The 27109-nt window shown below is 55.1% G+C and overlaps 2 protein-coding genes across 2 annotated transcripts; both read left to right on the forward strand.

Annotated features, from left to right (window-relative positions):
* Positions 1 to 4266: 4266 nt before the first annotated feature.
* Positions 4267 to 13235, forward strand: PRSS42 (Putative serine protease 42). Its single transcript, XM_060204805.1, has 5 exons — positions 4267 to 4621; positions 6019 to 6175; positions 7695 to 7957; positions 9903 to 10063; positions 12270 to 13235. Exons 1-5 carry the CDS (start codon positions 4279 to 4281, stop codon positions 12504 to 12506), a joined length of 1161 nt encoding a protein of 386 aa, XP_060060788.1. The 5' UTR covers positions 4267 to 4278; the 3' UTR covers positions 12507 to 13235.
* A 4266-nt stretch (positions 13236 to 17501) lies between these two features.
* Positions 17502 to 26470, forward strand: LOC132542104 (putative serine protease 42). Its single transcript, XM_060204806.1, has 5 exons — positions 17502 to 17856; positions 19254 to 19410; positions 20930 to 21192; positions 23138 to 23298; positions 25505 to 26470. Exons 1-5 carry the CDS (start codon positions 17514 to 17516, stop codon positions 25739 to 25741), a joined length of 1161 nt encoding a protein of 386 aa, XP_060060789.1. The 5' UTR covers positions 17502 to 17513; the 3' UTR covers positions 25742 to 26470.
* The last annotated feature ends 639 nt before the right edge of the window (positions 26471 to 27109 follow it).

Here is a 27109-nt window from a genome sequence, read left to right on the forward strand (position 1 = left end):
GCTGTGTGTTGCGCTTCTGTTCTGGCTCGGGACATGGAGACAGTGAAGAGATCAAACCTGCCAGTTATCTTGGGAAGACGTTCTGGGTGTTTTTAAGTCTTAGGTGAAGGGAGGGCCCTGACTGCCTGGATATGAGTTTACCAGGTGACTCCAGTGCTCGGGCCTGGCCGCTTTGAGTTTGTGGCTGTGAGATTTCCCACTGGGAGGTAGGGTCTGAGTTGTAGCCATTACATCTGGAAAGGAAGCAGTGAGAGACAGCGAGGGGAGAGGCCTGTGTCCATGGCAACAGAGGAGAACCTGACCCTGGGTGTCTGCACTTGACCAGTGAAGTCACGGAGAAATAGCGGAACAAACAAAAATTCCCTTCTTGAATTTCAAGGAAACTTGAATTTCTTCAGGTTGAAAGAAAATGGTACCTGGGGGAGTCGGGCGGCAGCACGGTAGGTTAGGCGCACATGGCGCAAAGCGCAAGGACCGGCATAAGGATCCCGGTTCGAGCCCCCGGCTCCCCACCTGCAGGGGAGTCGCTTCACAGGTGGTGAAGCAGGTCTGCAGGTGTCTGTCTTTCTCTCCCCCTCTCTTTCTTCCCCTCCTCTCTCCATTTCTCTCTGTCCTATCCAACAACAAAGACATCAACAACAACAACAATAATAGCTACAACAACAACAAAAACAAGGGCAACAAAAGGGAAAATAAATAAATATAAAAATGTTATAATAAAAAAGAAATTAGGAAAAAAATCAAATGATTATAATGAAGGCATAACATCCAATCTTGTGGGATGTAGCTAGAGCAATGGTCAGATGGAAACTGAAAAAGCCTCATTATTTTATTGGTGGTTGATGGTTTAGAGCACAGTTGTTGACACAGGGACAATCTCTCATCTCCTGTGGGAGCTCTCTGCAGAACACACTCGCCACAAGCCAGGTCTGTACATCATGCACCAGGAGCCCAAGCACGCTCGCCTCTGTCTCTCTCTGTCTCTCTCTCTCTCTCTCACCAGAGCACTACTCAGCTCTGTCTTATGGTGATGTGGGGGGGGGGTGGGAATTGAACCAGGGACTTTGGAGCCTCAGACTTGAGAGTCTCTTTGCATAACCATTATGCTACCTACCCCCCCCCCCACCTTGCCCACTCCAAGCTTCTCTTTAGCCCTTCCCACCCCGCCTGCCCCAGAATCTTTTGCCTTGGTGCAATACCACAAGACAAGCCGTGGTTTGCTGTGTGAGCTCCCTCCGTGTCCCTGTGTCTGAGATTCCACCTGTAAGTGTGATCAAGAAGAAAGGTTTTCAGTTCATCAAATGTCTACTTTTACTTAATTTTTTATTATTATTTGCCTCTAGGATTATTGCTGGGGCTGGGTGCTGGCACTGTGAATGCACCACTTCTGGTGGCCTTATTTATTTATTTTTATTATTATTCGATAGGACATAGAGAAGTTGAAAGGGGAATTGGGTGGTAGCGCAGCAGGCTAAGTGAACGTGGAGCAAATCACAAGGACCGGCGTAAGGATCCTGGTTCCAGCCCCCGGCTCCCCACCTGCAGGGGAGTCGCTTTACAGGCGGTGAAGCAGGTCTGCAGTTGTCTTTCTCTACTGCTCTCTGTCTTCCCCTCCTCTCTCCATTTCTTTCTGTCCTAACCAACAACATCAGTGACAACAATAACAATAATGACAACAACAAGGGCAACAAAATGGGAAAAATAGTCTCCAGGAGCAGAGCTCTGGAGCCTAACAATACTGATTGTGTGCTGGACACCAAAGCAAATATTTTGATTTTTCATTTGAAAGTATAAATAATTGCACACACCTGTAAGCCTCGACGACATTTTCTGAAAAACACAACAAAACAACGGCCGTATGGTTTTCAGGAGAAAAGATGTCATATGGTCTTACAATCTCCTAAACCATCTTAATTGCACTAGACAGAAGCCTGCTGGATCATGATTCTTGAAATTTCTTGTTTGGGTTGAGGTCAGTGAAGGCAAACCACACAGATACAAAATATTTTATTTATTTGTTTATTGAATAGAGGCAGAAATAGACAGGGAAGGGGGAGACAGGAAGAGAGACAAGCTTGCTTTACCACTTGTGAAGCTCTTCCTCCACAGGTGGGGGCCAGAGGCTTGAACCTGGGTCCTTGCACATTATTCTCTCCCTAGATCAAACCGAAGGCATATCACGGAATGCAAGGCTCTAGCGGGGGGTTGGTCTACCCCTTGACTGCCAGGCCACCCCTCCCTCCAGGCGGTTGGCAGTTGCCACTCTTGGGACTGTCCGTCTGCTCTGCTCGCTTGCTCAGCTAAAACAGAACTTTCCCTTTGGGGTATTTGGTTGAATTCTTTCCTCCACACACCAAGGACCCATTCTCCAGGGATTACCACCCATGGTGGGGGGTCCTCATAATAGAAACTAAAGGAGGGATGTTTGAATCACTTGCCAGCTAGACTTGTGTGTGTGTGTGAGCCCTGCCCCACTAGGGAGAGAGAGAGGCAGGCTGGAGTATGGATTGACCTTTTAATGCCCATGTTCAGCAGGGAAGCAATTACAGAAGCCAGACCTTCCACCTTCTGCATCCCACAATGACCCTGGGTCCATACTCCCAGAGGGATAAAGAATAGGAAAGCTGTCAGGGGAGGGGAAGGGATACGGAGTTCTGGTGGTGGGGATTGTGTGGAGTTGTACCCCTCTTATCCTATAGTTTTGTCAATCTTTGCTTTTTATAAGTACATTAAAATTAAAAAAAGATTAGTTAGAAAAAAAATGAGGGCAGAGAGTAGATGCATAATGGTTATACAAACACTCTCATGCCTGATGCTCCAAAGTCCCAGGTTCAATCCCCCTGCACCACCATAAACCAGAGCTGAACAGTGCCTTTTTCTTTTTAGGAAATAGTAGCCACCCCTCCCCAAAGGGGGAGATTCTTGGAAAGGAGTCAAGGAAGGGGTGAAAAAAAAGAGACAACCCAGATTTTTTTTTTAAAAATTGCATTACAGTGTACTAAAAACTTGACAAGTGGTAGTTTCTTGCAATTTTGAATATGAAACATTTTGTACTTCTTACATCAAAATCGGTTGGTCAATTTCTCACATTGAACGAATCTTTCAGCCATATATAATATTGTGAAATGATTGGAAAATATTGGCTCACTTAATAATGCAGATTTCTCCAGACTTTGACGTGCTTCATTATACAATATCAGAACGTCACATCCATTCCTGTTACTGCTGCTGGAGTCAGGAAATCATTTATTCATTAGAGAGTTGTGGAGCCTGGGGTAGAAGAAATACAAATTCCCCAGACTCCAAATTTTCTCTTGAAAACTAGAATTAAAAAAAAAATTTAATTTATTTTCCTTTTTCTTGCCCTTGTTTTTTATTGTTGTTGTAGTTATTATTGTTGTCATCATTGTTGGATAGGACGGAGAGAAATGGAGAGAGGAGGGGAAGACAGAGAGGGGAGAGAAAGACAGACACCTGCAGACCTCCTTCACCGCCTGTGAAGTGACTCCTGTGCACATGGGGAGCCGGGGGCTCGAACCGGGATCCATAAGCTGGTTTTTGCACTTCACGCCTTGTGTGCTTAACCCACTGCGCTACCGCCCGACTCCTGAAAACTAGAATTTTATCACTGGCCACAATTACCCTCAGTTGTCTTTCTTAGAAACTGACAACTCTAGTGCTCACTTGGGTAGAACATATACTAGACCGACCAATTGATCTCATTGGAGCGAGAGAATCTCAGCATGGCTTCTGCAAGAGGGTGACACGCAGATTCGTGAAGCGTTCTATATTTTAAAAACATGTTTGTACACCTGTGTTCATAGCGGCACAATGTGTAATAGCCAAAACCTGGAAGCCACCCAGGTGTCCAACAGCAGATGAGCGTCTGAGCAAGATGTGGCCTAGGTACACCGCGGAATACTACTCGGCTAGTAAAAAGGGTGACTTCACCTTCTTCACCTCCTCTTGGATGGAGCTTGAAGGAATCGTGTCAAGTGCAGTAAGTCAGATAGAGAAGGATGCCTATGGAAAGAGGTCACTTATGCCGAAGTTGAGAAGGAAGATCAGAGAGAAAGCGCTGAGCAGGACGGGGACTGGAGCGGGTGCGCTTAGCCGGGTGCACAGGGAGGCAGCCCCGCTCGGGCGCTGGGGCGACGCCCCCTGGCGGGGAAGGGCGGCGTTGCAAGCCGTCCGCCTCCGCGGTTTCCCGCCCACAGCAGCGGGGCGGGGGTCGCCGCCAGCGGGCGCTGTGCGAGGCCGCCAGCACAGGCCGAGCCCATGGCGTCCCCGGGCCCCCGCCGCCCCCTGGGCCTCCTGCTCCGGCTGCTGCTCCCGCTGCTGCTCCTGGCGTCCCGGCTGCGCGTCGCGGGTGGGCAGGACCCGGCCACGGGACCCTCGGCCCCTGCCAGCCCCTCGGGGGGGCTCCCCGCGGACCCAGGGACGACCCCCGGGACCCTCACCGCGACCCCCGGGACCCTCACCGCGACCCCCGGGACCCTCACCGCGACCCCCGGGACCCTCACCGCGACCCCCGGGACCCTCACCGCGACCCCTCGTTCCTCGCGAGCTCCCGGCTCCAGCGGGCCTGCGATCGACCCCAATTTATTGGCATTTAGTCCAGGTGGCCATCGGCTTGGGGGTGGGGGCTCGGCCGGGTGCGTCCAGGGTGGGTGCTGGGTGGAGGGGCGGGGGGAGAATGCACCTGCTGCCTCCTGGGAGTGGGTGCGGGGTGGATGGTGGGTGGGGGCTCGGTGTCGGGTGCATCCTGGGAGTGGGTGCGGGGTGGATGGTGGGTGGGGGCTCGGTGTCGGGTGCATCCTGGGAGTGGGTGCTGGGTGGATGGTGGTGGGGGCTCGGTGTCGGGTGCATCCTGGGAGTGGGTGCTGGGTGGATGGTGGTGGGGGCTCGGTGTCGGGTGCATCCTGGGAGTGGGTGCTGGGTGGATGGTGGTGGGGGCTCAGTGTCGGGTGCATCCTGGGAGTGGGTGCTGGGTGGATGGTGGTGGGGCCTCGGTGTCGGGTGCATCCTGGGAGTGGGTGCTGGGGTGGGTGGTGGTGGGGCCTCGGTGTCGGGTGCATCCTGGGAGTGGGTGCTGGGTGGATGGTGGTGGGGGCTCGGTGTCGGGTGCATCCTGGGAGTGGGTGCTGGGTGGATGGTGGTGGGGCCTCGGTGTCGGGTGCATCCTGGGAGTGGGTGCTGGGGTGGGTGGTGGTGGGGCCTCGGTGTCGGGTGCATCCTGGGAGTGGGTGCTGGGTGGATGGTGGTGGGGGCTCGGTGTCGGGTGCCTCCTGGGAGTGGGTGCGGGGTGGGTGGTGGTGGGGCCTCGGTGTCGGGTGCATCCTGGGAGTGGGTGCTGGGTGCGGGGTGGGTGGGGGCTCAGTGTCGGGTGCATCCTGGGAGTGGGTGCTGGGTGGATGGTGGTGGGGGCTCGGTGTCGGGTGCATCCTGGGAGTGGGTGCTGGGTGGATGGTGGTGGGGGCTCGGTGTCGGGTGCATCCTGGGAGTGGGTGCTGGGGTGGGTGGTGGTGGGGGCCTCGGTGTCGGGTGCATCCTGGGAGTGGATGCTGGGTGCGGGGTGGGTGGGGGCTCGGTGTCGGGTGCATCCTGGGAGTGGGTGCTGGGTGCGGGGTGGGTGGGGGCTCGGTGTCGGGTGCATCCTGGGAGTGGGTGCTGGGGTGGATGGTGGTGGGGGCTCGGTGTCGGGTGCATCCTGGGAGTGGGTGCGGGGTGGGTGGTGGGTGGGGGCTCGGTGTCGGGTGCATCCTGGGAGTGGGTGCTGGGTGGGTGGTGGTGGGGCCTCGGTGTCGGGTGCATCCTGGGAGTGGGTGCTGGGTGGGTGGTGGTGGGGCCTCGGTGTCCGCTGCATCCTGGGAGTGGTGGGGGGCGCTGTGTTGGGGGCAGGGTCTGAATGGAGTCTGGGCTGGGGGGTGGAGGAGTGAGATCACCGAGGAGACTTGGCTGCTTTGTACAAGAGGCAGCTGGTGCCCCGGGTGACAGGGCGGCTTCCGACACCCCCAGACTGTGGCCGCGTGTTTGAGAAGATCCTGGGCGGACAGGATGCCAAGGAGGGGAAGTGGCCCTGGCAGGTGAGCCTGAGGATCCGAAACAGGCACGTGTGTGGAGGCACCCTCATCACGCAGAACTGGGTGCTGTCAGCGGCCCACTGCATTCTAAGGTGAGGGGGGGCCGGGAGACTCACACGTGGGTTTGAGCGAGTCTGAGTCGCCTGCCCCACTCACTTGCGCTGCCCGGCACGTGGGCAAAACCGAGTCAGAGGCATATGAGCTCACCTGGGCAGCTTCCTGCCTGGCTGTGCGCCTGACCCAGGCTTGAACCCGCTTTCCACCACACTGGAAGAAGCTCTGGTGCTGTGGTGTCTGTCTGTCTGTCTCTGGTTTCTCCCATCCAAGGACTAACTAGGGTCTACCCTGCTTATCTTTTTTTTTTTTTTTTTTTACATTTATTTATTTTCCCTTTTGTTGCCTTTGTTTTATTGTTGTAGTTATCATTGTTGTTGTTATCATTGTTGTTGTTGTTGGCTAGGACAGAGAGAAATGGAGAGAGGAGGGGAAGACAGAGAGGGGGAGAGAAAGACAGACACCTGCAGACCTGCTTCACCGCCCGTGAAGCGACTCCCCTGCAGGTGGGGAGCCGGGGACTCGAACCGGGATCCTTATGCTGATCCTTTCGCTTTGCACCACCTGCACTTAACCCGCTGTGCCACCGCCCGGCCCCCTGCATTTCTCTAATGAGAAGTGAAGTGGACCATTTCTTCATGTGTATCTCTTCTCTCAAAAACTCTTTAGTTCTTTGGCCCACTTTTTCTTGCTCCAGGATTATCACTGGGGCTCAGTGCTGGCACTATGAATCCACTGCTCCTGGAGGCCATTCTCATTTTTTATTGGATAGGACAGAGAGAAATTGAGAGGGGAGAGGGAGATAGAGCAGGAGAAAGAGACACCTACTTCACTGCACGTGAAGTGACCTCCCCCTGCAGGTGGGGAGCCAGGGGCTCGAACTGGGATCCTTGTGCAGGTATTTGTGCTTTGCACTATGTGAGCCACCCCCCCAGCCTCCCTGGCCCACATTTTTTTTTTTTTATAATTTTGTTGAACTGTGCCAGTAGTTTTTTTTGTTTTGTTTTGTTTTTTAAGGATCAGGTGATTTTACTAGTGCATTATATCAAACATTAATTTTTTTGGCCTTTTATTGGGGGGAATTAGTGTTGTACAGTCGACAGTAAGTACAACAGTCTGTACATGCATAACATTTCTCAGTTTTCCACACAATAGCACACCCCCCCACTAGCCAGTTCTTTCTCTCTCTCTCTCTTTTTAAATTTCTTTACTGGGGAATTAATGTTTTACATTCGACAGCAAATACAGTAGTTTGCACATGCGTAGCATTTCCCAGTTTTCTATATAACAGTACACCCCCACTAGGTCCTCTGTCGTCCTTCTTGGACCTGTATTCCCCCCCCCCCCCCCCGACCAGAGTCTTTTACTCTGCTGCAACATGTCACTTCCAGTTCACGTTCTACTTCAGCCAGTGCTTGCTAGCTATTTACTGTCAGTCAGAGGTGATTTTGAGTGGCGAAGGAGGGCTCTGGTGACGGTGGTGGCGAGGCTGGTGAGGGAGGCTGGGCGGGAGGCAGAGGTGCGCCTGTGACTCGGGCCTGCTCACCCCCCTCCCAGCCGCTCCTACTACAGCGTCAAGATCGGAGGCCTGAGTGTTTACGAGGAGGCCACGAGCCTGGTGATCCCCATCCGAAGGGTCATCGTCCACCCCAAGTTCTCGATGATGGGAATCATTCAGCATGACCTGGCACTGCTGCAGCTTGTCCGGAGCGTCAACTTCACGGCCAGCACCCACCCCGTGTGCATCCCCATGGAGGCCCTGCGGGTGGAAGCCGGCACCCAGTGCTGGGTGACCGGGTGGGGCCGGAGAGAAGAATCTGGTGAGGGGAAGGCCGGAGCCCATCAGGGAGGAGGGGACAAAGCTCTCCCTGCAGCGGGCAGCAGGTCGGCACCCGGGGCGGGCAGGCAGACTGCCCGGCGGCAGCGGCTCGAGGAAGGACATCCCTGGGGAAGGTCTCTGACTGACTTGAACCCAGAACTCGATGGAAGTCTCTTCCTGTGTTCAGTCTGAGGGTTTGATTGCAGCTGCCGGGAGCCGTAGTGTGTTGGCTCTCAGGAGATGTATGCGGCTGACGTCTCCTCCTTCTGGTTCTGGGGCGAGGGGTGTCTGGGAGGCGTCCGGGTTCCTGGGGACAGACCCATATGCTGTGGAGTTCCGTCCACGGTGGGTTTCTTTTTAAAAAAAATTTTAAAAATATTTATTTATTCCCTTTTTTTGCCCTTGTTTTATTATTGTGGTTATTATTGTTGTTGTTATTGGTGTCGTCGTTGTTGGATAGGACAGAGAGAAATGGAGAGAGGAGGGGAGGACAGAGAGGGGGAGAGAAAGACAGACACCTGCAGACCTGCTTCACCGCCTGTGAAGCGACTCCCCTGCAGGTGGGGAGCCGGGGGCTCGAACCAGAATCCGTACACCGGTCCTTGTGCTTTGCACTTAACCCGCTGCGCTACTGCCCAACTCCTTTTAAATTTTTTAAATCTTTATTTATTTATCTCCCCTTTTGTTGCCCTTGCTCTTTATTGTTGTTGTAGTTGTTATTGTTGTTGTTATTGATGTTGTCATTGTTGGATAGGACAGAGAGAAATGGAGAGAGGAGGGGAAGACAGAGGGGGAGAGAGAGACAGACACCTGCAGACCTGCTTCACCGCCTGTGAAGTGACTCCCCTGCAGGTGGGGAGCCGGGGGCTCGATCTGGTATCCTTAGGCCGGTCCTTGTGCTTTGAACCATGTATGCTTAACCTGCTGTGTTACCGCCTGACTCCTTTTAAATTTTTTAAATGTTTATTTATTTTACCTTTTTAAAAATATTTATTTATTCTCTTTTGTTGCCCTTTTTTTGTAGTTATTGTTGTTGTTGTTATTGATATCATTATTGTTAGATAGGACAGAGAGAAATGGAGAGATGAGGGGCAGACGGGGAAAGACAGACACCTGCAGACCTGCTTCACCACTTGTGAAGTGACTCCCCTGCAGGTGGGGAGCAAAGGGCTTGAACCGGGATCCTTACACTGGTCCTTGCGCTTTGCACCACCCAACTCCTTATTTTCCCTTTTATTGCCCTTATTTTTTATTGTTGTTGTAGTTCTTGTTGTTACTGATGTCGTCATTGTTGGATAGGACAGAGAGAAATGGAGAGAGGAGGGGAAGACAGAGAGGGGGAGAGAAAGACAAACACCTGCAGACCTGCTTCACCACCTGTGAAGCGACTTCCCTGCAGGTGGGGAGGCGGGGGCTCGAACTGGACCCTTACACTGGCCCTTGCGCTTTGCGCCACGTGCACTTAACCCACTGTGCTACCACCCGACTCCCTCCACGGTGGGTTTCTTATTTGATGAGCTTTCTGTCCATCAGAGCTTGAAGGGCCTGCTTGGGTGGGTAGGGAAGTCCCTGTCCTTGGAGGGGGCACCATTGTTGGTGAGGTTACCCAGCCTTCCTTCTTCAGGAAGAGCAGCCATCCACCACTGACCGTGAGCCTCAGCTCCTGCTCTAAGTGAAGCCAGAGCCCAGACACCCGCGCTGTTACCAATCTCAGTAATACTCGGAGCCAGAGATACTTGGCCAGAGATACTCGCCTCTTGCTGTGCTGGCCCGTTAGCCGTCGTGCTTTGGCGGCTTTCTCCCCTCTGCCCATGTCAGCCTTGGGCCTCGGTGTGCTCCTCAGTGTTTCCCTGTGGGAACAGCCGTCCCAGTCCCGGGGGCGTCTGGGTGTCGGGCGCTTCCTGTCCACGTGTGCAGGTCCAGTCAGCGTGCTTGCTTGCTTCTAGGCGACTCCCTGGTCTCGCCCGTTCTCCAGGAAGTCGATCAGTATATAATCTACTACGAGCGATGCAACCGCATGATACAACAGGCCTTGTTCACCGAGCGCAACAAAGTGGTGAAGGGGATGGTCTGTGGCTACAAGGAGGAAGGCAAGGATGCCTGCAAGGTGGGTCCGGGCCCTCCTCTCCCATTGCCTCGCGGGAGTCCCTCTCAGAGATCCTTGAGTGTGGGAGTCGGGACCTGGGCTACTTGCCTCTGGGTCTCTCGTCCCTTGCTAAGTGAAGGGGGTTTGTGAGGGAGCTACTTATGCCCCCATCCCCAAGCTGCCCAGGTCTGTTCCTTCAAACAGGAGCCTTCTGCTGCCTGGAGGCTCTGCCAGGCTGTGGGGACTTTTAAGACGTTTATTTACTTAGTACATAGGACAGAACTTGAGAAAGGGGAGCTGGAGAGGGAGAGAGACAGAGGGACACCTGCAGCCCCGTTTAACTGCTCGTAAAGCTTTCCCCCCTGCAGGTGGAGAGAGCGGGGTGGGGGGGGCGGCTTGAACCTGGGTCCTTGGGCGTGGGAATGTGGGCGTTCAGCCTGATGGACCCGGCCCTCCGGGGTGTGGGAATTACGGGCAGGTGATGTGAATAATCTAAGTTCCTTAAGTGGCTTCCTTCTAGGTGGGTCTTATGGGGCCAGTGTGGGCGTTTACCCACGCAGATCAGGAAATCACACCACACCCTCCCTGTAGCTGCCATGCACGTCTCACAGTGTGAGCGTCTGTGGCATGTGTCAAGGTTCCCTGGGGGGGCCTGCGGCCTCCTGGCTCCAGAGTCTTTGCTGAGCCCCAGACTCTTTCAGAAGAGGGGCATCAGAGCTGGGTCTTACGGATGAGCCCTTGGGTGCCTTGGAAAGAGAAGGGGGCAGGTGGTGGTGCACCCGGGTTAAGCGTACATAGTCCTAAGCGCAAGGACCTGTGCCAGGATCCAGGTTCAATCCCCCGCTCCCCACCAGCAGGGGGGATGCGTCATGCAGTGAAGCAGGTCTGCGGGTGTCTCTCTCCCTGTCTGTCTTCCCCTCCTCTCTTGATTTCTCTCTGTCCTAGCAAATAAAATGGGAAAAAATGGTTGCCAGGAGCAGTGGATTTGTAGAGCAGGCACCAAGCCTCAGCAGAACCCTGGAGGCAAAAATAAATAAAAACAAAAGAGAAGTGCACTGGAGGGAGAGGAAGCAGCACACGCAGTTGCTCAGGGGCCTGAGGGAACCTGCGGGTTTCAGGAACGTTCGAAAGAGCTGAAGCCGTGGGTGAGAACAGAGCCAGAGAGGAGGGCAAGGGGTCAGGATGGGTGTGGGCTGGATGCTTTGCCAAGTGCCAGGGCCAGCTGGGACTGTCTGCTGGGGGTCTGTTTCCGTGATGGAGGGAACACCTTTCAGTCCCAAGTAGAACGTTGGGGTCCTGTGGTGGGAGAAGTCTGGGGGGGGGGGTTGTCAGCTGCTCCTGTTACCCGCTGCTTGTGAGAGCGGGAGTGAGCGAGAACTTGAGGCCAGTGACTCTGAGGGGCTGGTAGTGTGGCCGCAGAGAGGCGGCTGGGAAAGGACAGGGAGGGTTTTGCTTGAGGCGGCCACGAGGGGAGGGCAGGAGGAGCTGCTCATGCCTTGGGGGATGGAGACAACATTCAGATTAGACAGGGTAGGGCTGCCATTCAGACGCACAGCTCCAAAAACATGCAACAGCCTCTGTGGTTTGAAAAGACACACATCAGAATATTTTCAGGCGAGGGGCCAGGTGGTGGTGCACCAGGTTGAGCGCACATGTTACAGTGCGAAAGGACCCAGGTTTGAGCCCCTGGTCCCCAGCTGCAGGGGGAAAGCTTCGTGAGTGGTGAAGCAGGGCTGCAGGTGTCTCTCTGCCTCTCTGTCTTCCTCTCTCTCTTACCCTCCCCTCTCAATTTCTGGCTGTTTCTATCCAATAAATAAAGCTGATAATTAAAAAACTTAAAAAAGAAAATATTTTTTTAAAAAACAATATTCTCAGAGGATATCACTCTGCTTTTTTAAAATATTTGTTTATTGGATAGAGACAGAGAGAGGAATTGAGAGAGGAGCGGGGAGCTAGAGAGGGAGAGACAGAGAGACACCTGCAGCCTGGCTTCACCACTCTGAAAACTTCCCCCTTGCAGGTGGGGACCAGGGGCTTGAACCCGGGTCTTTGTGTGCTGTGATGCGTGCGCTTAACCAGGTGCGCCACCGCCCAGCCCCTCGCTATCTTCTCTTGGCGTCTCAGCCCTTGGCTCTGGCAGTCAGAGGAGGCCATGCGGGAGGCCCGGGCCTGGCAGCTCCTGGGCTGTGGGACTTCCTTCACCCGGTGTCTGTCTGCTTTTCTCCAGGGAGACTCCGGGGGTCCTCTGCTCTGTGAGCTGAATCTCACCTGGGTCCAGGTGGGGATTGTGAGCTGGGGAGTCGGCTGTGGCCGCAGAGAGGTGCCGGGCGTCTACACTGACGTTGCCCTCTACAGTAAGTGGCTGGTGGATGTGGTGAACCAGGCGATTTCCCTGTATCCCGGGGGGCTTCTCCTCCTGCCTCTGTGTCTGGCACTGCCCCTGGGCACCCTGCTGAGCCTGTGACCACCGGGCCCCCTCCCCTGCTGTGCAGAGTCCCCACCAGGCCACTCCTCTCACCCCTGCCCTCTCCCCAACCCTCTCCTCACAGTCCTCAAACTCCCATTGGAACCCCTGACAGCCACACAGTGGAGACTGGAGGCCCCAGGGTCCCAGCCTGGGACTCGGATGCCCTGCCCTGCCCTGCCCTGCCCTGCCTTGACCTGCCATGCCCTGCCCTGCCCTGCCCTGCCCTATCCTGCCCTGCCTTGTCCTGCCCTGCCCTGCCCTGCCCTGCCTTGTCCTGCCTTGTCCTGCCCTGCCCTGCCCTGCCCTGCCTGTCCACCCCTTAGCTGTGCTCTGCCTGCCAGGAAGGAGGAAGTGCCCCCCAGTGCCCCCTCCCCACCCTCCACACACATCCCCGTGGGCCAGCTGACCCGCCCCAGGGAGCAGGCTGCTTCCCTGGCATCTTGGGCACCAGGCCCGGCTGTGGTGTCTGGGCTCCAGCAGCAGGTCAGCTTGGGGGTGGTCAGAGGGCCGGGAGGCGTCTCCTGCCCCGGCTGGGGTGCGGGGCCCAGGGCCCCCATCTCTGCTGCAGCCGCGTGGGACCGGGCCGGTGTACGGGTGGGAGTCCCAGCCTCTCCACGCCAGTCCTCTTCCTCGGTGCCCTCGCGGCCTCCCCTGTGCTCACCCCGAGTTGTGCTGAGGCGGTTGTGGGGCTTTCGGATGCCGGCTGAATAAACGTTTTGGAGAACCGCTGTGTGTTGCGCTTCTGTTCTGGCTCGGGACATGGAGACAGTGAAGAGATCAAACCTGCCAGTTATCTTGGGAAGACGTTCTGGGTGTTTTTAAGTCTTAGGTGAAGGGAGGGCCCTGACTGCCTGGATATGAGTTTACCAGGTGACTCCAGTGCTCGGGCCTGGCCGCTTTGAGTTTGTGGCTGTGAGATTTCCCACTGGGAGGTAGGGTCTGAGTTGTAGCCATTACATCTGGAAAGGAAGCAGTGAGAGACAGCGAGGGGAGAGGCCTGTGTCCATGGCAACAGAGGAGAACCTGACCCTGGGTGTCTGCACTTGACCAGTGAAGTCACGGAGAAATAGCGGAACAAACAAAAATTCCCTTCTTGAATTTCAAGGAAACTTGAATTTCTTCAGGTTGAAAGAAAATGGTACCTGGGGGAGTCGGGCGGCAGCACGGTAGGTTAGGCGCACATGGCGCAAAGCGCAAGGACCGGCATAAGGATCCCGGTTCGAGCCCCCGGCTCCCCACCTGCAGGGGAGTCGCTTCACAGGTGGTGAAGCAGGTCTGCAGGTGTCTGTCTTTCTCTCCCCCTCTCTTTCTTCCCCTCCTCTCTCCATTTCTCTCTGTCCTATCCAACAACAAAGACATCAACAACAACAACAATAATAGCTACAACAACAACAAAAACAAGGGCAACAAAAGGGAAAATAAATAAATATAAAAATGTTATAATAAAAAAGAAATTAGGAAAAAAATCAAATGATTATAATGAAGGCATAACATCCAATCTTGTGGGATGTAGCTAGAGCAATGGTCAGATGGAAACTGAAAAAGCCTCATTATTTTATTGGTGGTTGATGGTTTAGAGCACAGTTGTTGACACAGGGACAATCTCTCATCTCCTGTGGGAGCTCTCTGCAGAACACACTCGCCACAAGCCAGGTCTGTACATCATGCACCAGGAGCCCAAGCACGCTCGCCTCTGTCTCTCTCTGTCTCTCTCTCTCTCTCTCACCAGAGCACTACTCAGCTCTGTCTTATGGTGATGTGGGGGGGGGGTGGGAATTGAACCAGGGACTTTGGAGCCTCAGACTTGAGAGTCTCTTTGCATAACCATTATGCTACCTACCCCCCCCCCCACCTTGCCCACTCCAAGCTTCTCTTTAGCCCTTCCCACCCCGCCTGCCCCAGAATCTTTTGCCTTGGTGCAATACCACAAGACAAGCCGTGGTTTGCTGTGTGAGCTCCCTCCGTGTCCCTGTGTCTGAGATTCCACCTGTAAGTGTGATCAAGAAGAAAGGTTTTCAGTTCATCAAATGTCTACTTTTACTTAATTTTTTATTATTATTTGCCTCTAGGATTATTGCTGGGGCTGGGTGCTGGCACTGTGAATGCACCACTTCTGGTGGCCTTATTTATTTATTTTTATTATTATTCGATAGGACATAGAGAAGTTGAAAGGGGAATTGGGTGGTAGCGCAGCAGGCTAAGTGAACGTGGAGCAAATCACAAGGACCGGCGTAAGGATCCTGGTTCCAGCCCCCGGCTCCCCACCTGCAGGGGAGTCGCTTTACAGGCGGTGAAGCAGGTCTGCAGTTGTCTTTCTCTACTGCTCTCTGTCTTCCCCTCCTCTCTCCATTTCTTTCTGTCCTAACCAACAACATCAGTGACAACAATAACAATAATGACAACAACAAGGGCAACAAAATGGGAAAAATAGTCTCCAGGAGCAGAGCTCTGGAGCCTAACAATACTGATTGTGTGCTGGACACCAAAGCAAATATTTTGATTTTTCATTTGAAAGTATAAATAATTGCACACACCTGTAAGCCTCGACGACATTTTCTGAAAAACACAACAAAACAACGGCCGTATGGTTTTCAGGAGAAAAGATGTCATATGGTCTTACAATCTCCTAAACCATCTTAATTGCACTAGACAGAAGCCTGCTGGATCATGATTCTTGAAATTTCTTGTTTGGGTTGAGGTCAGTGAAGGCAAACCACACAGATACAAAATATTTTATTTATTTGTTTATTGAATAGAGGCAGAAATAGACAGGGAAGGGGGAGACAGGAAGAGAGACAAGCTTGCTTTACCACTTGTGAAGCTCTTCCTCCACAGGTGGGGGCCAGAGGCTTGAACCTGGGTCCTTGCACATTATTCTCTCCCTAGATCAAACCGAAGGCATATCACGGAATGCAAGGCTCTAGCGGGGGGTTGGTCTACCCCTTGACTGCCAGGCCACCCCTCCCTCCAGGCGGTTGGCAGTTGCCACTCTTGGGACTGTCCGTCTGCTCTGCTCGCTTGCTCAGCTAAAACAGAACTTTCCCTTTGGGGTATTTGGTTGAATTCTTTCCTCCACACACCAAGGACCCATTCTCCAGGGATTACCACCCATGGTGGGGGGTCCTCATAATAGAAACTAAAGGAGGGATGTTTGAATCACTTGCCAGCTAGACTTGTGTGTGTGTGTGAGCCCTGCCCCACTAGGGAGAGAGAGAGGCAGGCTGGAGTATGGATTGACCTTTTAATGCCCATGTTCAGCAGGGAAGCAATTACAGAAGCCAGACCTTCCACCTTCTGCATCCCACAATGACCCTGGGTCCATACTCCCAGAGGGATAAAGAATAGGAAAGCTGTCAGGGGAGGGGAAGGGATACGGAGTTCTGGTGGTGGGGATTGTGTGGAGTTGTACCCCTCTTATCCTATAGTTTTGTCAATCTTTGCTTTTTATAAGTACATTAAAATTAAAAAAAGATTAGTTAGAAAAAAAATGAGGGCAGAGAGTAGATGCATAATGGTTATACAAACACTCTCATGCCTGATGCTCCAAAGTCCCAGGTTCAATCCCCCTGCACCACCATAAACCAGAGCTGAACAGTGCCTTTTTCTTTTTAGGAAATAGTAGCCACCCCTCCCCAAAGGGGGAGATTCTTGGAAAGGAGTCAAGGAAGGGGTGAAAAAAAAGAGACAACCCAGATTTTTTTTTTAAAAATTGCATTACAGTGTACTAAAAACTTGACAAGTGGTAGTTTCTTGCAATTTTGAATATGAAACATTTTGTACTTCTTACATCAAAATCGGTTGGTCAATTTCTCACATTGAACGAATCTTTCAGCCATATATAATATTGTGAAATGATTGGAAAATATTGGCTCACTTAATAATGCAGATTTCTCCAGACTTTGACGTGCTTCATTATACAATATCAGAACGTCACATCCATTCCTGTTACTGCTGCTGGAGTCAGGAAATCATTTATTCATTAGAGAGTTGTGGAGCCTGGGGTAGAAGAAATACAAATTCCCCAGACTCCAAATTTTCTCTTGAAAACTAGAATTAAAAAAAAAATTTAATTTATTTTCCTTTTTCTTGCCCTTGTTTTTTATTGTTGTTGTAGTTATTATTGTTGTCATCATTGTTGGATAGGACGGAGAGAAATGGAGAGAGGAGGGGAAGACAGAGAGGGGAGAGAAAGACAGACACCTGCAGACCTCCTTCACCGCCTGTGAAGTGACTCCTGTGCACATGGGGAGCCGGGGGCTCGAACCGGGATCCATAAGCTGGTTTTTGCACTTCACGCCTTGTGTGCTTAACCCACTGCGCTACCGCCCGACTCCTGAAAACTAGAATTTTATCACTGGCCACAATTACCCTCAGTTGTCTTTCTTAGAAACTGACAACTCTAGTGCTCACTTGGGTAGAACATATACTAGACCGACCAATTGATCTCATTGGAGCGAGAGAATCTCAGCATGGCTTCTGCAAGAGGGTGACACGCAGATTCGTGAAGCGTTCTATATTTTAAAAACATGTTTGTACACCTGTGTTCATAGCGGCACAATGTGTAATAGCCAAAACCTGGAAGCCACCCAGGTGTCCAACAGCAGATGAGCGTCTGAGCAAGATGTGGCCTAGGTACACCGCGGAATACTACTCGGCTAGTAAAAAGGGTGACTTCACCTTCTTCACCTCCTCTTGGATGGAGCTTGAAGGAATCGTGTCAAGTGCAGTAAGTCAGATAGAGAAGGATGCCTATGGAAAGAGGTCACTTATGCCGAAGTTGAGAAGGAAGATCAGAGAGAAAGCGCTGAGCAGGACGGGGACTGGAGCGGGTGCGCTTAGCCGGGTGCACAGGGAGGCAGCCCCGCTCGGGCGCTGGGGCGACGCCCCCTGGCGGGGAAGGGCGGCGTTGCAAGCCGTCCGCCTCCGCGGTTTCCCGCCCACAGCAGCGGGGCGGGGGTCGCCGCCAGCGGGCGCTGTGCGAGGCCGCCAGCACAGGCCGAGCCCATGGCGTCCCCGGGCCCCCGCCGCCCCCTGGGCCTCCTGCTCCGGCTGCTGCTCCCGCTGCTGCTCCTGGCGTCCCGGCTGCGCGTCGCGGGTGGGCAGGACCCGGCCACGGGACCCTCGGCCCCTGCCAGCCCCTCGGGGGGGCTCCCCGCGGACCCAGGGACGACCCCCGGGACCCTCACCGCGACCCCCGGGACCCTCACCGCGACCCCCGGGACCCTCACCGCGACCCCCGGGACCCTCACCGCGACCCCCGGGACCCTCACCGCGACCCCTCGTTCCTCGCGAGCTCCCGGCTCCAGCGGGCCTGCGATCGACCCCAATTTATTGGCATTTAGTCCAGGTGGCCATCGGCTTGGGGGTGGGGGCTCGGCCGGGTGCGTCCAGGGTGGGTGCTGGGTGGAGGGGCGGGGGGAGAATGCACCTGCTGCCTCCTGGGAGTGGGTGCGGGGTGGATGGTGGGTGGGGGCTCGGTGTCGGGTGCATCCTGGGAGTGGGTGCGGGGTGGATGGTGGGTGGGGGCTCGGTGTCGGGTGCATCCTGGGAGTGGGTGCTGGGTGGATGGTGGTGGGGGCTCGGTGTCGGGTGCATCCTGGGAGTGGGTGCTGGGTGGATGGTGGTGGGGGCTCGGTGTCGGGTGCATCCTGGGAGTGGGTGCTGGGTGGATGGTGGTGGGGGCTCAGTGTCGGGTGCATCCTGGGAGTGGGTGCTGGGTGGATGGTGGTGGGGCCTCGGTGTCGGGTGCATCCTGGGAGTGGGTGCTGGGGTGGGTGGTGGTGGGGCCTCGGTGTCGGGTGCATCCTGGGAGTGGGTGCTGGGTGGATGGTGGTGGGGGCTCGGTGTCGGGTGCATCCTGGGAGTGGGTGCTGGGTGGATGGTGGTGGGGCCTCGGTGTCGGGTGCATCCTGGGAGTGGGTGCTGGGGTGGGTGGTGGTGGGGCCTCGGTGTCGGGTGCATCCTGGGAGTGGGTGCTGGGTGGATGGTGGTGGGGGCTCGGTGTCGGGTGCCTCCTGGGAGTGGGTGCGGGGTGGGTGGTGGTGGGGCCTCGGTGTCGGGTGCATCCTGGGAGTGGGTGCTGGGTGCGGGGTGGGTGGGGGCTCAGTGTCGGGTGCATCCTGGGAGTGGGTGCTGGGTGGATGGTGGTGGGGGCTCGGTGTCGGGTGCATCCTGGGAGTGGGTGCTGGGTGGATGGTGGTGGGGGCTCGGTGTCGGGTGCATCCTGGGAGTGGGTGCTGGGGTGGGTGGTGGTGGGGGCCTCGGTGTCGGGTGCATCCTGGGAGTGGATGCTGGGTGCGGGGTGGGTGGGGGCTCGGTGTCGGGTGCATCCTGGGAGTGGGTGCTGGGTGCGGGGTGGGTGGGGGCTCGGTGTCGGGTGCATCCTGGGAGTGGGTGCTGGGGTGGATGGTGGTGGGGGCTCGGTGTCGGGTGCATCCTGGGAGTGGGTGCGGGGTGGGTGGTGGGTGGGGGCTCGGTGTCGGGTGCATCCTGGGAGTGGGTGCTGGGTGGGTGGTGGTGGGGCCTCGGTGTCGGGTGCATCCTGGGAGTGGGTGCTGGGTGGGTGGTGGTGGGGCCTCGGTGTCCGCTGCATCCTGGGAGTGGTGGGGGGCGCTGTGTTGGGGGCAGGGTCTGAATGGAGTCTGGGCTGGGGGGTGGAGGAGTGAGATCACCGAGGAGACTTGGCTGCTTTGTACAAGAGGCAGCTGGTGCCCCGGGTGACAGGGCGGCTTCCGACACCCCCAGACTGTGGCCGCGTGTTTGAGAAGATCCTGGGCGGACAGGATGCCAAGGAGGGGAAGTGGCCCTGGCAGGTGAGCCTGAGGATCCGAAACAGGCACGTGTGTGGAGGCACCCTCATCACGCAGAACTGGGTGCTGTCAGCGGCCCACTGCATTCTAAGGTGAGGGGGGGCCGGGAGACTCACACGTGGGTTTGAGCGAGTCTGAGTCGCCTGCCCCACTCACTTGCGCTGCCCGGCACGTGGGCAAAACCGAGTCAGAGGCATATGAGCTCACCTGGGCAGCTTCCTGCCTGGCTGTGCGCCTGACCCAGGCTTGAACCCGCTTTCCACCACACTGGAAGAAGCTCTGGTGCTGTGGTGTCTGTCTGTCTGTCTCTGGTTTCTCCCATCCAAGGACTAACTAGGGTCTACCCTGCTTATCTTTTTTTTTTTTTTTTTTTACATTTATTTATTTTCCCTTTTGTTGCCTTTGTTTTATTGTTGTAGTTATCATTGTTGTTGTTATCATTGTTGTTGTTGTTGGCTAGGACAGAGAGAAATGGAGAGAGGAGGGGAAGACAGAGAGGGGGAGAGAAAGACAGACACCTGCAGACCTGCTTCACCGCCCGTGAAGCGACTCCCCTGCAGGTGGGGAGCCGGGGACTCGAACCGGGATCCTTATGCTGATCCTTTCGCTTTGCACCACCTGCACTTAACCCGCTGTGCCACCGCCCGGCCCCCTGCATTTCTCTAATGAGAAGTGAAGTGGACCATTTCTTCATGTGTATCTCTTCTCTCAAAAACTCTTTAGTTCTTTGGCCCACTTTTTCTTGCTCCAGGATTATCACTGGGGCTCAGTGCTGGCACTATGAATCCACTGCTCCTGGAGGCCATTCTCATTTTTTATTGGATAGGACAGAGAGAAATTGAGAGGGGAGAGGGAGATAGAGCAGGAGAAAGAGACACCTACTTCACTGCACGTGAAGTGACCTCCCCCTGCAGGTGGGGAGCCAGGGGCTCGAACTGGGATCCTTGTGCAGGTATTTGTGCTTTGCACTATGTGAGCCACCCCCCCAGCCTCCCTGGCCCACATTTTTTTTTTTTTATAATTTTGTTGAACTGTGCCAGTAGTTTTTTTTGTTTTGTTTTGTTTTTTAAGGATCAGGTGATTTTACTAGTGCATTATATCAAACATTAATTTTTTTGGCCTTTTATTGGGGGGAATTAGTGTTGTACAGTCGACAGTAAGTACAACAGTCTGTACATGCATAACATTTCTCAGTTTTCCACACAATAGCACACCCCCCCACTAGCCAGTTCTTTCTCTCTCTCTCTCTTTTTAAATTTCTTTACTGGGGAATTAATGTTTTACATTCGACAGCAAATACAGTAGTTTGCACATGCGTAGCATTTCCCAGTTTTCTATATAACAGTACACCCCCACTAGGTCCTCTGTCGTCCTTCTTGGACCTGTATTCCCCCCCCCCCCCCCCGACCAGAGTCTTTTACTCTGCTGCAACATGTCACTTCCAGTTCACGTTCTACTTCAGCCAGTGCTTGCTAGCTATTTACTGTCAGTCAGAGGTGATTTTGAGTGGCGAAGGAGGGCTCTGGTGACGGTGGTGGCGAGGCTGGTGAGGGAGGCTGGGCGGGAGGCAGAGGTGCGCCTGTGACTCGGGCCTGCTCACCCCCCTCCCAGCCGCTCCTACTACAGCGTCAAGATCGGAGGCCTGAGTGTTTACGAGGAGGCCACGAGCCTGGTGATCCCCATCCGAAGGGTCATCGTCCACCCCAAGTTCTCGATGATGGGAATCATTCAGCATGACCTGGCACTGCTGCAGCTTGTCCGGAGCGTCAACTTCACGGCCAGCACCCACCCCGTGTGCATCCCCATGGAGGCCCTGCGGGTGGAAGCCGGCACCCAGTGCTGGGTGACCGGGTGGGGCCGGAGAGAAGAATCTGGTGAGGGGAAGGCCGGAGCCCATCAGGGAGGAGGGGACAAAGCTCTCCCTGCAGCGGGCAGCAGGTCGGCACCCGGGGCGGGCAGGCAGACTGCCCGGCGGCAGCGGCTCGAGGAAGGACATCCCTGGGGAAGGTCTCTGACTGACTTGAACCCAGAACTCGATGGAAGTCTCTTCCTGTGTTCAGTCTGAGGGTTTGATTGCAGCTGCCGGGAGCCGTAGTGTGTTGGCTCTCAGGAGATGTATGCGGCTGACGTCTCCTCCTTCTGGTTCTGGGGCGAGGGGTGTCTGGGAGGCGTCCGGGTTCCTGGGGACAGACCCATATGCTGTGGAGTTCCGTCCACGGTGGGTTTCTTTTTAAAAAAAATTTTAAAAATATTTATTTATTCCCTTTTTTTGCCCTTGTTTTATTATTGTGGTTATTATTGTTGTTGTTATTGGTGTCGTCGTTGTTGGATAGGACAGAGAGAAATGGAGAGAGGAGGGGAGGACAGAGAGGGGGAGAGAAAGACAGACACCTGCAGACCTGCTTCACCGCCTGTGAAGCGACTCCCCTGCAGGTGGGGAGCCGGGGGCTCGAACCAGAATCCGTACACCGGTCCTTGTGCTTTGCACTTAACCCGCTGCGCTACTGCCCAACTCCTTTTAAATTTTTTAAATCTTTATTTATTTATCTCCCCTTTTGTTGCCCTTGCTCTTTATTGTTGTTGTAGTTGTTATTGTTGTTGTTATTGATGTTGTCATTGTTGGATAGGACAGAGAGAAATGGAGAGAGGAGGGGAAGACAGAGGGGGAGAGAGAGACAGACACCTGCAGACCTGCTTCACCGCCTGTGAAGTGACTCCCCTGCAGGTGGGGAGCCGGGGGCTCGATCTGGTATCCTTAGGCCGGTCCTTGTGCTTTGAACCATGTATGCTTAACCTGCTGTGTTACCGCCTGACTCCTTTTAAATTTTTTAAATGTTTATTTATTTTACCTTTTTAAAAATATTTATTTATTCTCTTTTGTTGCCCTTTTTTTGTAGTTATTGTTGTTGTTGTTATTGATATCATTATTGTTAGATAGGACAGAGAGAAATGGAGAGATGAGGGGCAGACGGGGAAAGACAGACACCTGCAGACCTGCTTCACCACTTGTGAAGTGACTCCCCTGCAGGTGGGGAGCAAAGGGCTTGAACCGGGATCCTTACACTGGTCCTTGCGCTTTGCACCACCCAACTCCTTATTTTCCCTTTTATTGCCCTTATTTTTTATTGTTGTTGTAGTTCTTGTTGTTACTGATGTCGTCATTGTTGGATAGGACAGAGAGAAATGGAGAGAGGAGGGGAAGACAGAGAGGGGGAGAGAAAGACAAACACCTGCAGACCTGCTTCACCACCTGTGAAGCGACTTCCCTGCAGGTGGGGAGGCGGGGGCTCGAACTGGACCCTTACACTGGCCCTTGCGCTTTGCGCCACGTGCACTTAACCCACTGTGCTACCACCCGACTCCCTCCACGGTGGGTTTCTTATTTGATGAGCTTTCTGTCCATCAGAGCTTGAAGGGCCTGCTTGGGTGGGTAGGGAAGTCCCTGTCCTTGGAGGGGGCACCATTGTTGGTGAGGTTACCCAGCCTTCCTTCTTCAGGAAGAGCAGCCATCCACCACTGACCGTGAGCCTCAGCTCCTGCTCTAAGTGAAGCCAGAGCCCAGACACCCGCGCTGTTACCAATCTCAGTAATACTCGGAGCCAGAGATACTTGGCCAGAGATACTCGCCTCTTGCTGTGCTGGCCCGTTAGCCGTCGTGCTTTGGCGGCTTTCTCCCCTCTGCCCATGTCAGCCTTGGGCCTCGGTGTGCTCCTCAGTGTTTCCCTGTGGGAACAGCCGTCCCAGTCCCGGGGGCGTCTGGGTGTCGGGCGCTTCCTGTCCACGTGTGCAGGTCCAGTCAGCGTGCTTGCTTGCTTCTAGGCGACTCCCTGGTCTCGCCCGTTCTCCAGGAAGTCGATCAGTATATAATCTACTACGAGCGATGCAACCGCATGATACAACAGGCCTTGTTCACCGAGCGCAACAAAGTGGTGAAGGGGATGGTCTGTGGCTACAAGGAGGAAGGCAAGGATGCCTGCAAGGTGGGTCCGGGCCCTCCTCTCCCATTGCCTCGCGGGAGTCCCTCTCAGAGATCCTTGAGTGTGGGAGTCGGGACCTGGGCTACTTGCCTCTGGGTCTCTCGTCCCTTGCTAAGTGAAGGGGGTTTGTGAGGGAGCTACTTATGCCCCCATCCCCAAGCTGCCCAGGTCTGTTCCTTCAAACAGGAGCCTTCTGCTGCCTGGAGGCTCTGCCAGGCTGTGGGGACTTTTAAGACGTTTATTTACTTAGTACATAGGACAGAACTTGAGAAAGGGGAGCTGGAGAGGGAGAGAGACAGAGGGACACCTGCAGCCCCGTTTAACTGCTCGTAAAGCTTTCCCCCCTGCAGGTGGAGAGAGCGGGGTGGGGGGGGCGGCTTGAACCTGGGTCCTTGGGCGTGGGAATGTGGGCGTTCAGCCTGATGGACCCGGCCCTCCGGGGTGTGGGAATTACGGGCAGGTGATGTGAATAATCTAAGTTCCTTAAGTGGCTTCCTTCTAGGTGGGTCTTATGGGGCCAGTGTGGGCGTTTACCCACGCAGATCAGGAAATCACACCACACCCTCCCTGTAGCTGCCATGCACGTCTCACAGTGTGAGCGTCTGTGGCATGTGTCAAGGTTCCCTGGGGGGGCCTGCGGCCTCCTGGCTCCAGAGTCTTTGCTGAGCCCCAGACTCTTTCAGAAGAGGGGCATCAGAGCTGGGTCTTACGGATGAGCCCTTGGGTGCCTTGGAAAGAGAAGGGGGCAGGTGGTGGTGCACCCGGGTTAAGCGTACATAGTCCTAAGCGCAAGGACCTGTGCCAGGATCCAGGTTCAATCCCCCGCTCCCCACCAGCAGGGGGGATGCGTCATGCAGTGAAGCAGGTCTGCGGGTGTCTCTCTCCCTGTCTGTCTTCCCCTCCTCTCTTGATTTCTCTCTGTCCTAGCAAATAAAATGGGAAAAAATGGTTGCCAGGAGCAGTGGATTTGTAGAGCAGGCACCAAGCCTCAGCAGAACCCTGGAGGCAAAAATAAATAAAAACAAAAGAGAAGTGCACTGGAGGGAGAGGAAGCAGCACACGCAGTTGCTCAGGGGCCTGAGGGAACCTGCGGGTTTCAGGAACGTTCGAAAGAGCTGAAGCCGTGGGTGAGAACAGAGCCAGAGAGGAGGGCAAGGGGTCAGGATGGGTGTGGGCTGGATGCTTTGCCAAGTGCCAGGGCCAGCTGGGACTGTCTGCTGGGGGTCTGTTTCCGTGATGGAGGGAACACCTTTCAGTCCCAAGTAGAACGTTGGGGTCCTGTGGTGGGAGAAGTCTGGGGGGGGGGGTTGTCAGCTGCTCCTGTTACCCGCTGCTTGTGAGAGCGGGAGTGAGCGAGAACTTGAGGCCAGTGACTCTGAGGGGCTGGTAGTGTGGCCGCAGAGAGGCGGCTGGGAAAGGACAGGGAGGGTTTTGCTTGAGGCGGCCACGAGGGGAGGGCAGGAGGAGCTGCTCATGCCTTGGGGGATGGAGACAACATTCAGATTAGACAGGGTAGGGCTGCCATTCAGACGCACAGCTCCAAAAACATGCAACAGCCTCTGTGGTTTGAAAAGACACACATCAGAATATTTTCAGGCGAGGGGCCAGGTGGTGGTGCACCAGGTTGAGCGCACATGTTACAGTGCGAAAGGACCCAGGTTTGAGCCCCTGGTCCCCAGCTGCAGGGGGAAAGCTTCGTGAGTGGTGAAGCAGGGCTGCAGGTGTCTCTCTGCCTCTCTGTCTTCCTCTCTCTCTTACCCTCCCCTCTCAATTTCTGGCTGTTTCTATCCAATAAATAAAGCTGATAATTAAAAAACTTAAAAAAGAAAATATTTTTTTAAAAAACAATATTCTCAGAGGATATCACTCTGCTTTTTTAAAATATTTGTTTATTGGATAGAGACAGAGAGAGGAATTGAGAGAGGAGCGGGGAGCTAGAGAGGGAGAGACAGAGAGACACCTGCAGCCTGGCTTCACCACTCTGAAAACTTCCCCCTTGCAGGTGGGGACCAGGGGCTTGAACCCGGGTCTTTGTGTGCTGTGATGCGTGCGCTTAACCAGGTGCGCCACCGCCCAGCCCCTCGCTATCTTCTCTTGGCGTCTCAGCCCTTGGCTCTGGCAGTCAGAGGAGGCCATGCGGGAGGCCCGGGCCTGGCAGCTCCTGGGCTGTGGGACTTCCTTCACCCGGTGTCTGTCTGCTTTTCTCCAGGGAGACTCCGGGGGTCCTCTGCTCTGTGAGCTGAATCTCACCTGGGTCCAGGTGGGGATTGTGAGCTGGGGAGTCGGCTGTGGCCGCAGAGAGGTGCCGGGCGTCTACACTGACGTTGCCCTCTACAGTAAGTGGCTGGTGGATGTGGTGAACCAGGCGATTTCCCTGTATCCCGGGGGGCTTCTCCTCCTGCCTCTGTGTCTGGCACTGCCCCTGGGCACCCTGCTGAGCCTGTGACCACCGGGCCCCCTCCCCTGCTGTGCAGAGTCCCCACCAGGCCACTCCTCTCACCCCTGCCCTCTCCCCAACCCTCTCCTCACAGTCCTCAAACTCCCATTGGAACCCCTGACAGCCACACAGTGGAGACTGGAGGCCCCAGGGTCCCAGCCTGGGACTCGGATGCCCTGCCCTGCCCTGCCCTGCCCTGCCTTGACCTGCCATGCCCTGCCCTGCCCTGCCCTGCCCTATCCTGCCCTGCCTTGTCCTGCCCTGCCCTGCCCTGCCCTGCCTTGTCCTGCCTTGTCCTGCCCTGCCCTGCCCTGCCCTGCCTGTCCACCCCTTAGCTGTGCTCTGCCTGCCAGGAAGGAGGAAGTGCCCCCCAGTGCCCCCTCCCCACCCTCCACACACATCCCCGTGGGCCAGCTGACCCGCCCCAGGGAGCAGGCTGCTTCCCTGGCATCTTGGGCACCAGGCCCGGCTGTGGTGTCTGGGCTCCAGCAGCAGGTCAGCTTGGGGGTGGTCAGAGGGCCGGGAGGCGTCTCCTGCCCCGGCTGGGGTGCGGGGCCCAGGGCCCCCATCTCTGCTGCAGCCGCGTGGGACCGGGCCGGTGTACGGGTGGGAGTCCCAGCCTCTCCACGCCAGTCCTCTTCCTCGGTGCCCTCGCGGCCTCCCCTGTGCTCACCCCGAGTTGTGCTGAGGCGGTTGTGGGGCTTTCGGATGCCGGCTGAATAAACGTTTTGGAGAACCGCTGTGTGTTGCGCTTCTGTTCTGGCTCGGGACATGGAGACAGTGAAGAGATCAAACCTGCCAGTTATCTTGGGAAGACGTTCTGGGTGTTTTTAAGTCTTAGGTGAAGGGAGGGCCCTGACTGCCTGGATATGAGTTTACCAGGTGACTCCAGTGCTCGGGCCTGGCCGCTTTGAGTTTGTGGCTGTGAGATTTCCCACTGGGAGGTAGGGTCTGAGTTGTAGCCATTACATCTGGAAAGGAAGCAGTGAGAGACAGCGAGGGGAGAGGCCTGTGTCCATGGCAACAGAGGAGAACCTGACCCTGGGTGTCTGCACTTGACCAGTGAAGTCACGGAGAAATAGCGGAACAAACAAAAATTCCCTTCTTGAATTTCAAGGAAACTTGAATTTCTTCAGGTTGAAAGAAAATGGTACCTGGGGGAGTCGGGCGGCAGCACGGTAGGTTAGGCGCACATGGCGCAAAGCGCAAGGACCGGCATAAGGATCCCGGTTCGAGCCCCCGGCTCCCCACCTGCAGGGGAGTCGCTTCACAGGTGGTGAAGCAGGTCTGCAGGTGTCTGTCTTTCTCTCCCCCTCTCTTTCTTCCCCTCCTCTCTCCATTTCTCTCTGTCCTATCCAACAACAAAGACATCAACAA

Source organism: Erinaceus europaeus, chromosome 12 (assembly GCF_950295315.1).
Source record: "Erinaceus europaeus chromosome 12, mEriEur2.1, whole genome shotgun sequence".
In the NCBI taxonomy this organism is placed as follows: Eukaryota; Metazoa; Chordata; class Mammalia; order Eulipotyphla; family Erinaceidae; genus Erinaceus; species Erinaceus europaeus.

What these genes read in the sequence shown, in the direction of transcription:
- PRSS42 (XM_060204805.1), top strand. Translation starts at nt 4,279, where the DNA reads ATGGCGTCCCCGGGCCCCCGCCGCCCCCTGGGCCTCCTGCTCCGGCTG. An exon ending in GGGCCGGAGAGAAGAATCTG is followed by an intron (nt 7,958 to 9,902) that starts GTGAGGGGAAGG and finishes GCTTGCTTCTAG; the next exon opens with GCGACTCCCTGGTCTCGCCC. An exon ending in AAGGCAAGGATGCCTGCAAG is followed by an intron (nt 10,064 to 12,269) that starts GTGGGTCCGGGC and finishes GCTTTTCTCCAG; the next exon opens with GGAGACTCCGGGGGTCCTCT.
- LOC132542104 (XM_060204806.1), top strand. Translation starts at nt 17,514, where the DNA reads ATGGCGTCCCCGGGCCCCCGCCGCCCCCTGGGCCTCCTGCTCCGGCTG. An exon ending in GGGCCGGAGAGAAGAATCTG is followed by an intron (nt 21,193 to 23,137) that starts GTGAGGGGAAGG and finishes GCTTGCTTCTAG; the next exon opens with GCGACTCCCTGGTCTCGCCC. An exon ending in AAGGCAAGGATGCCTGCAAG is followed by an intron (nt 23,299 to 25,504) that starts GTGGGTCCGGGC and finishes GCTTTTCTCCAG; the next exon opens with GGAGACTCCGGGGGTCCTCT.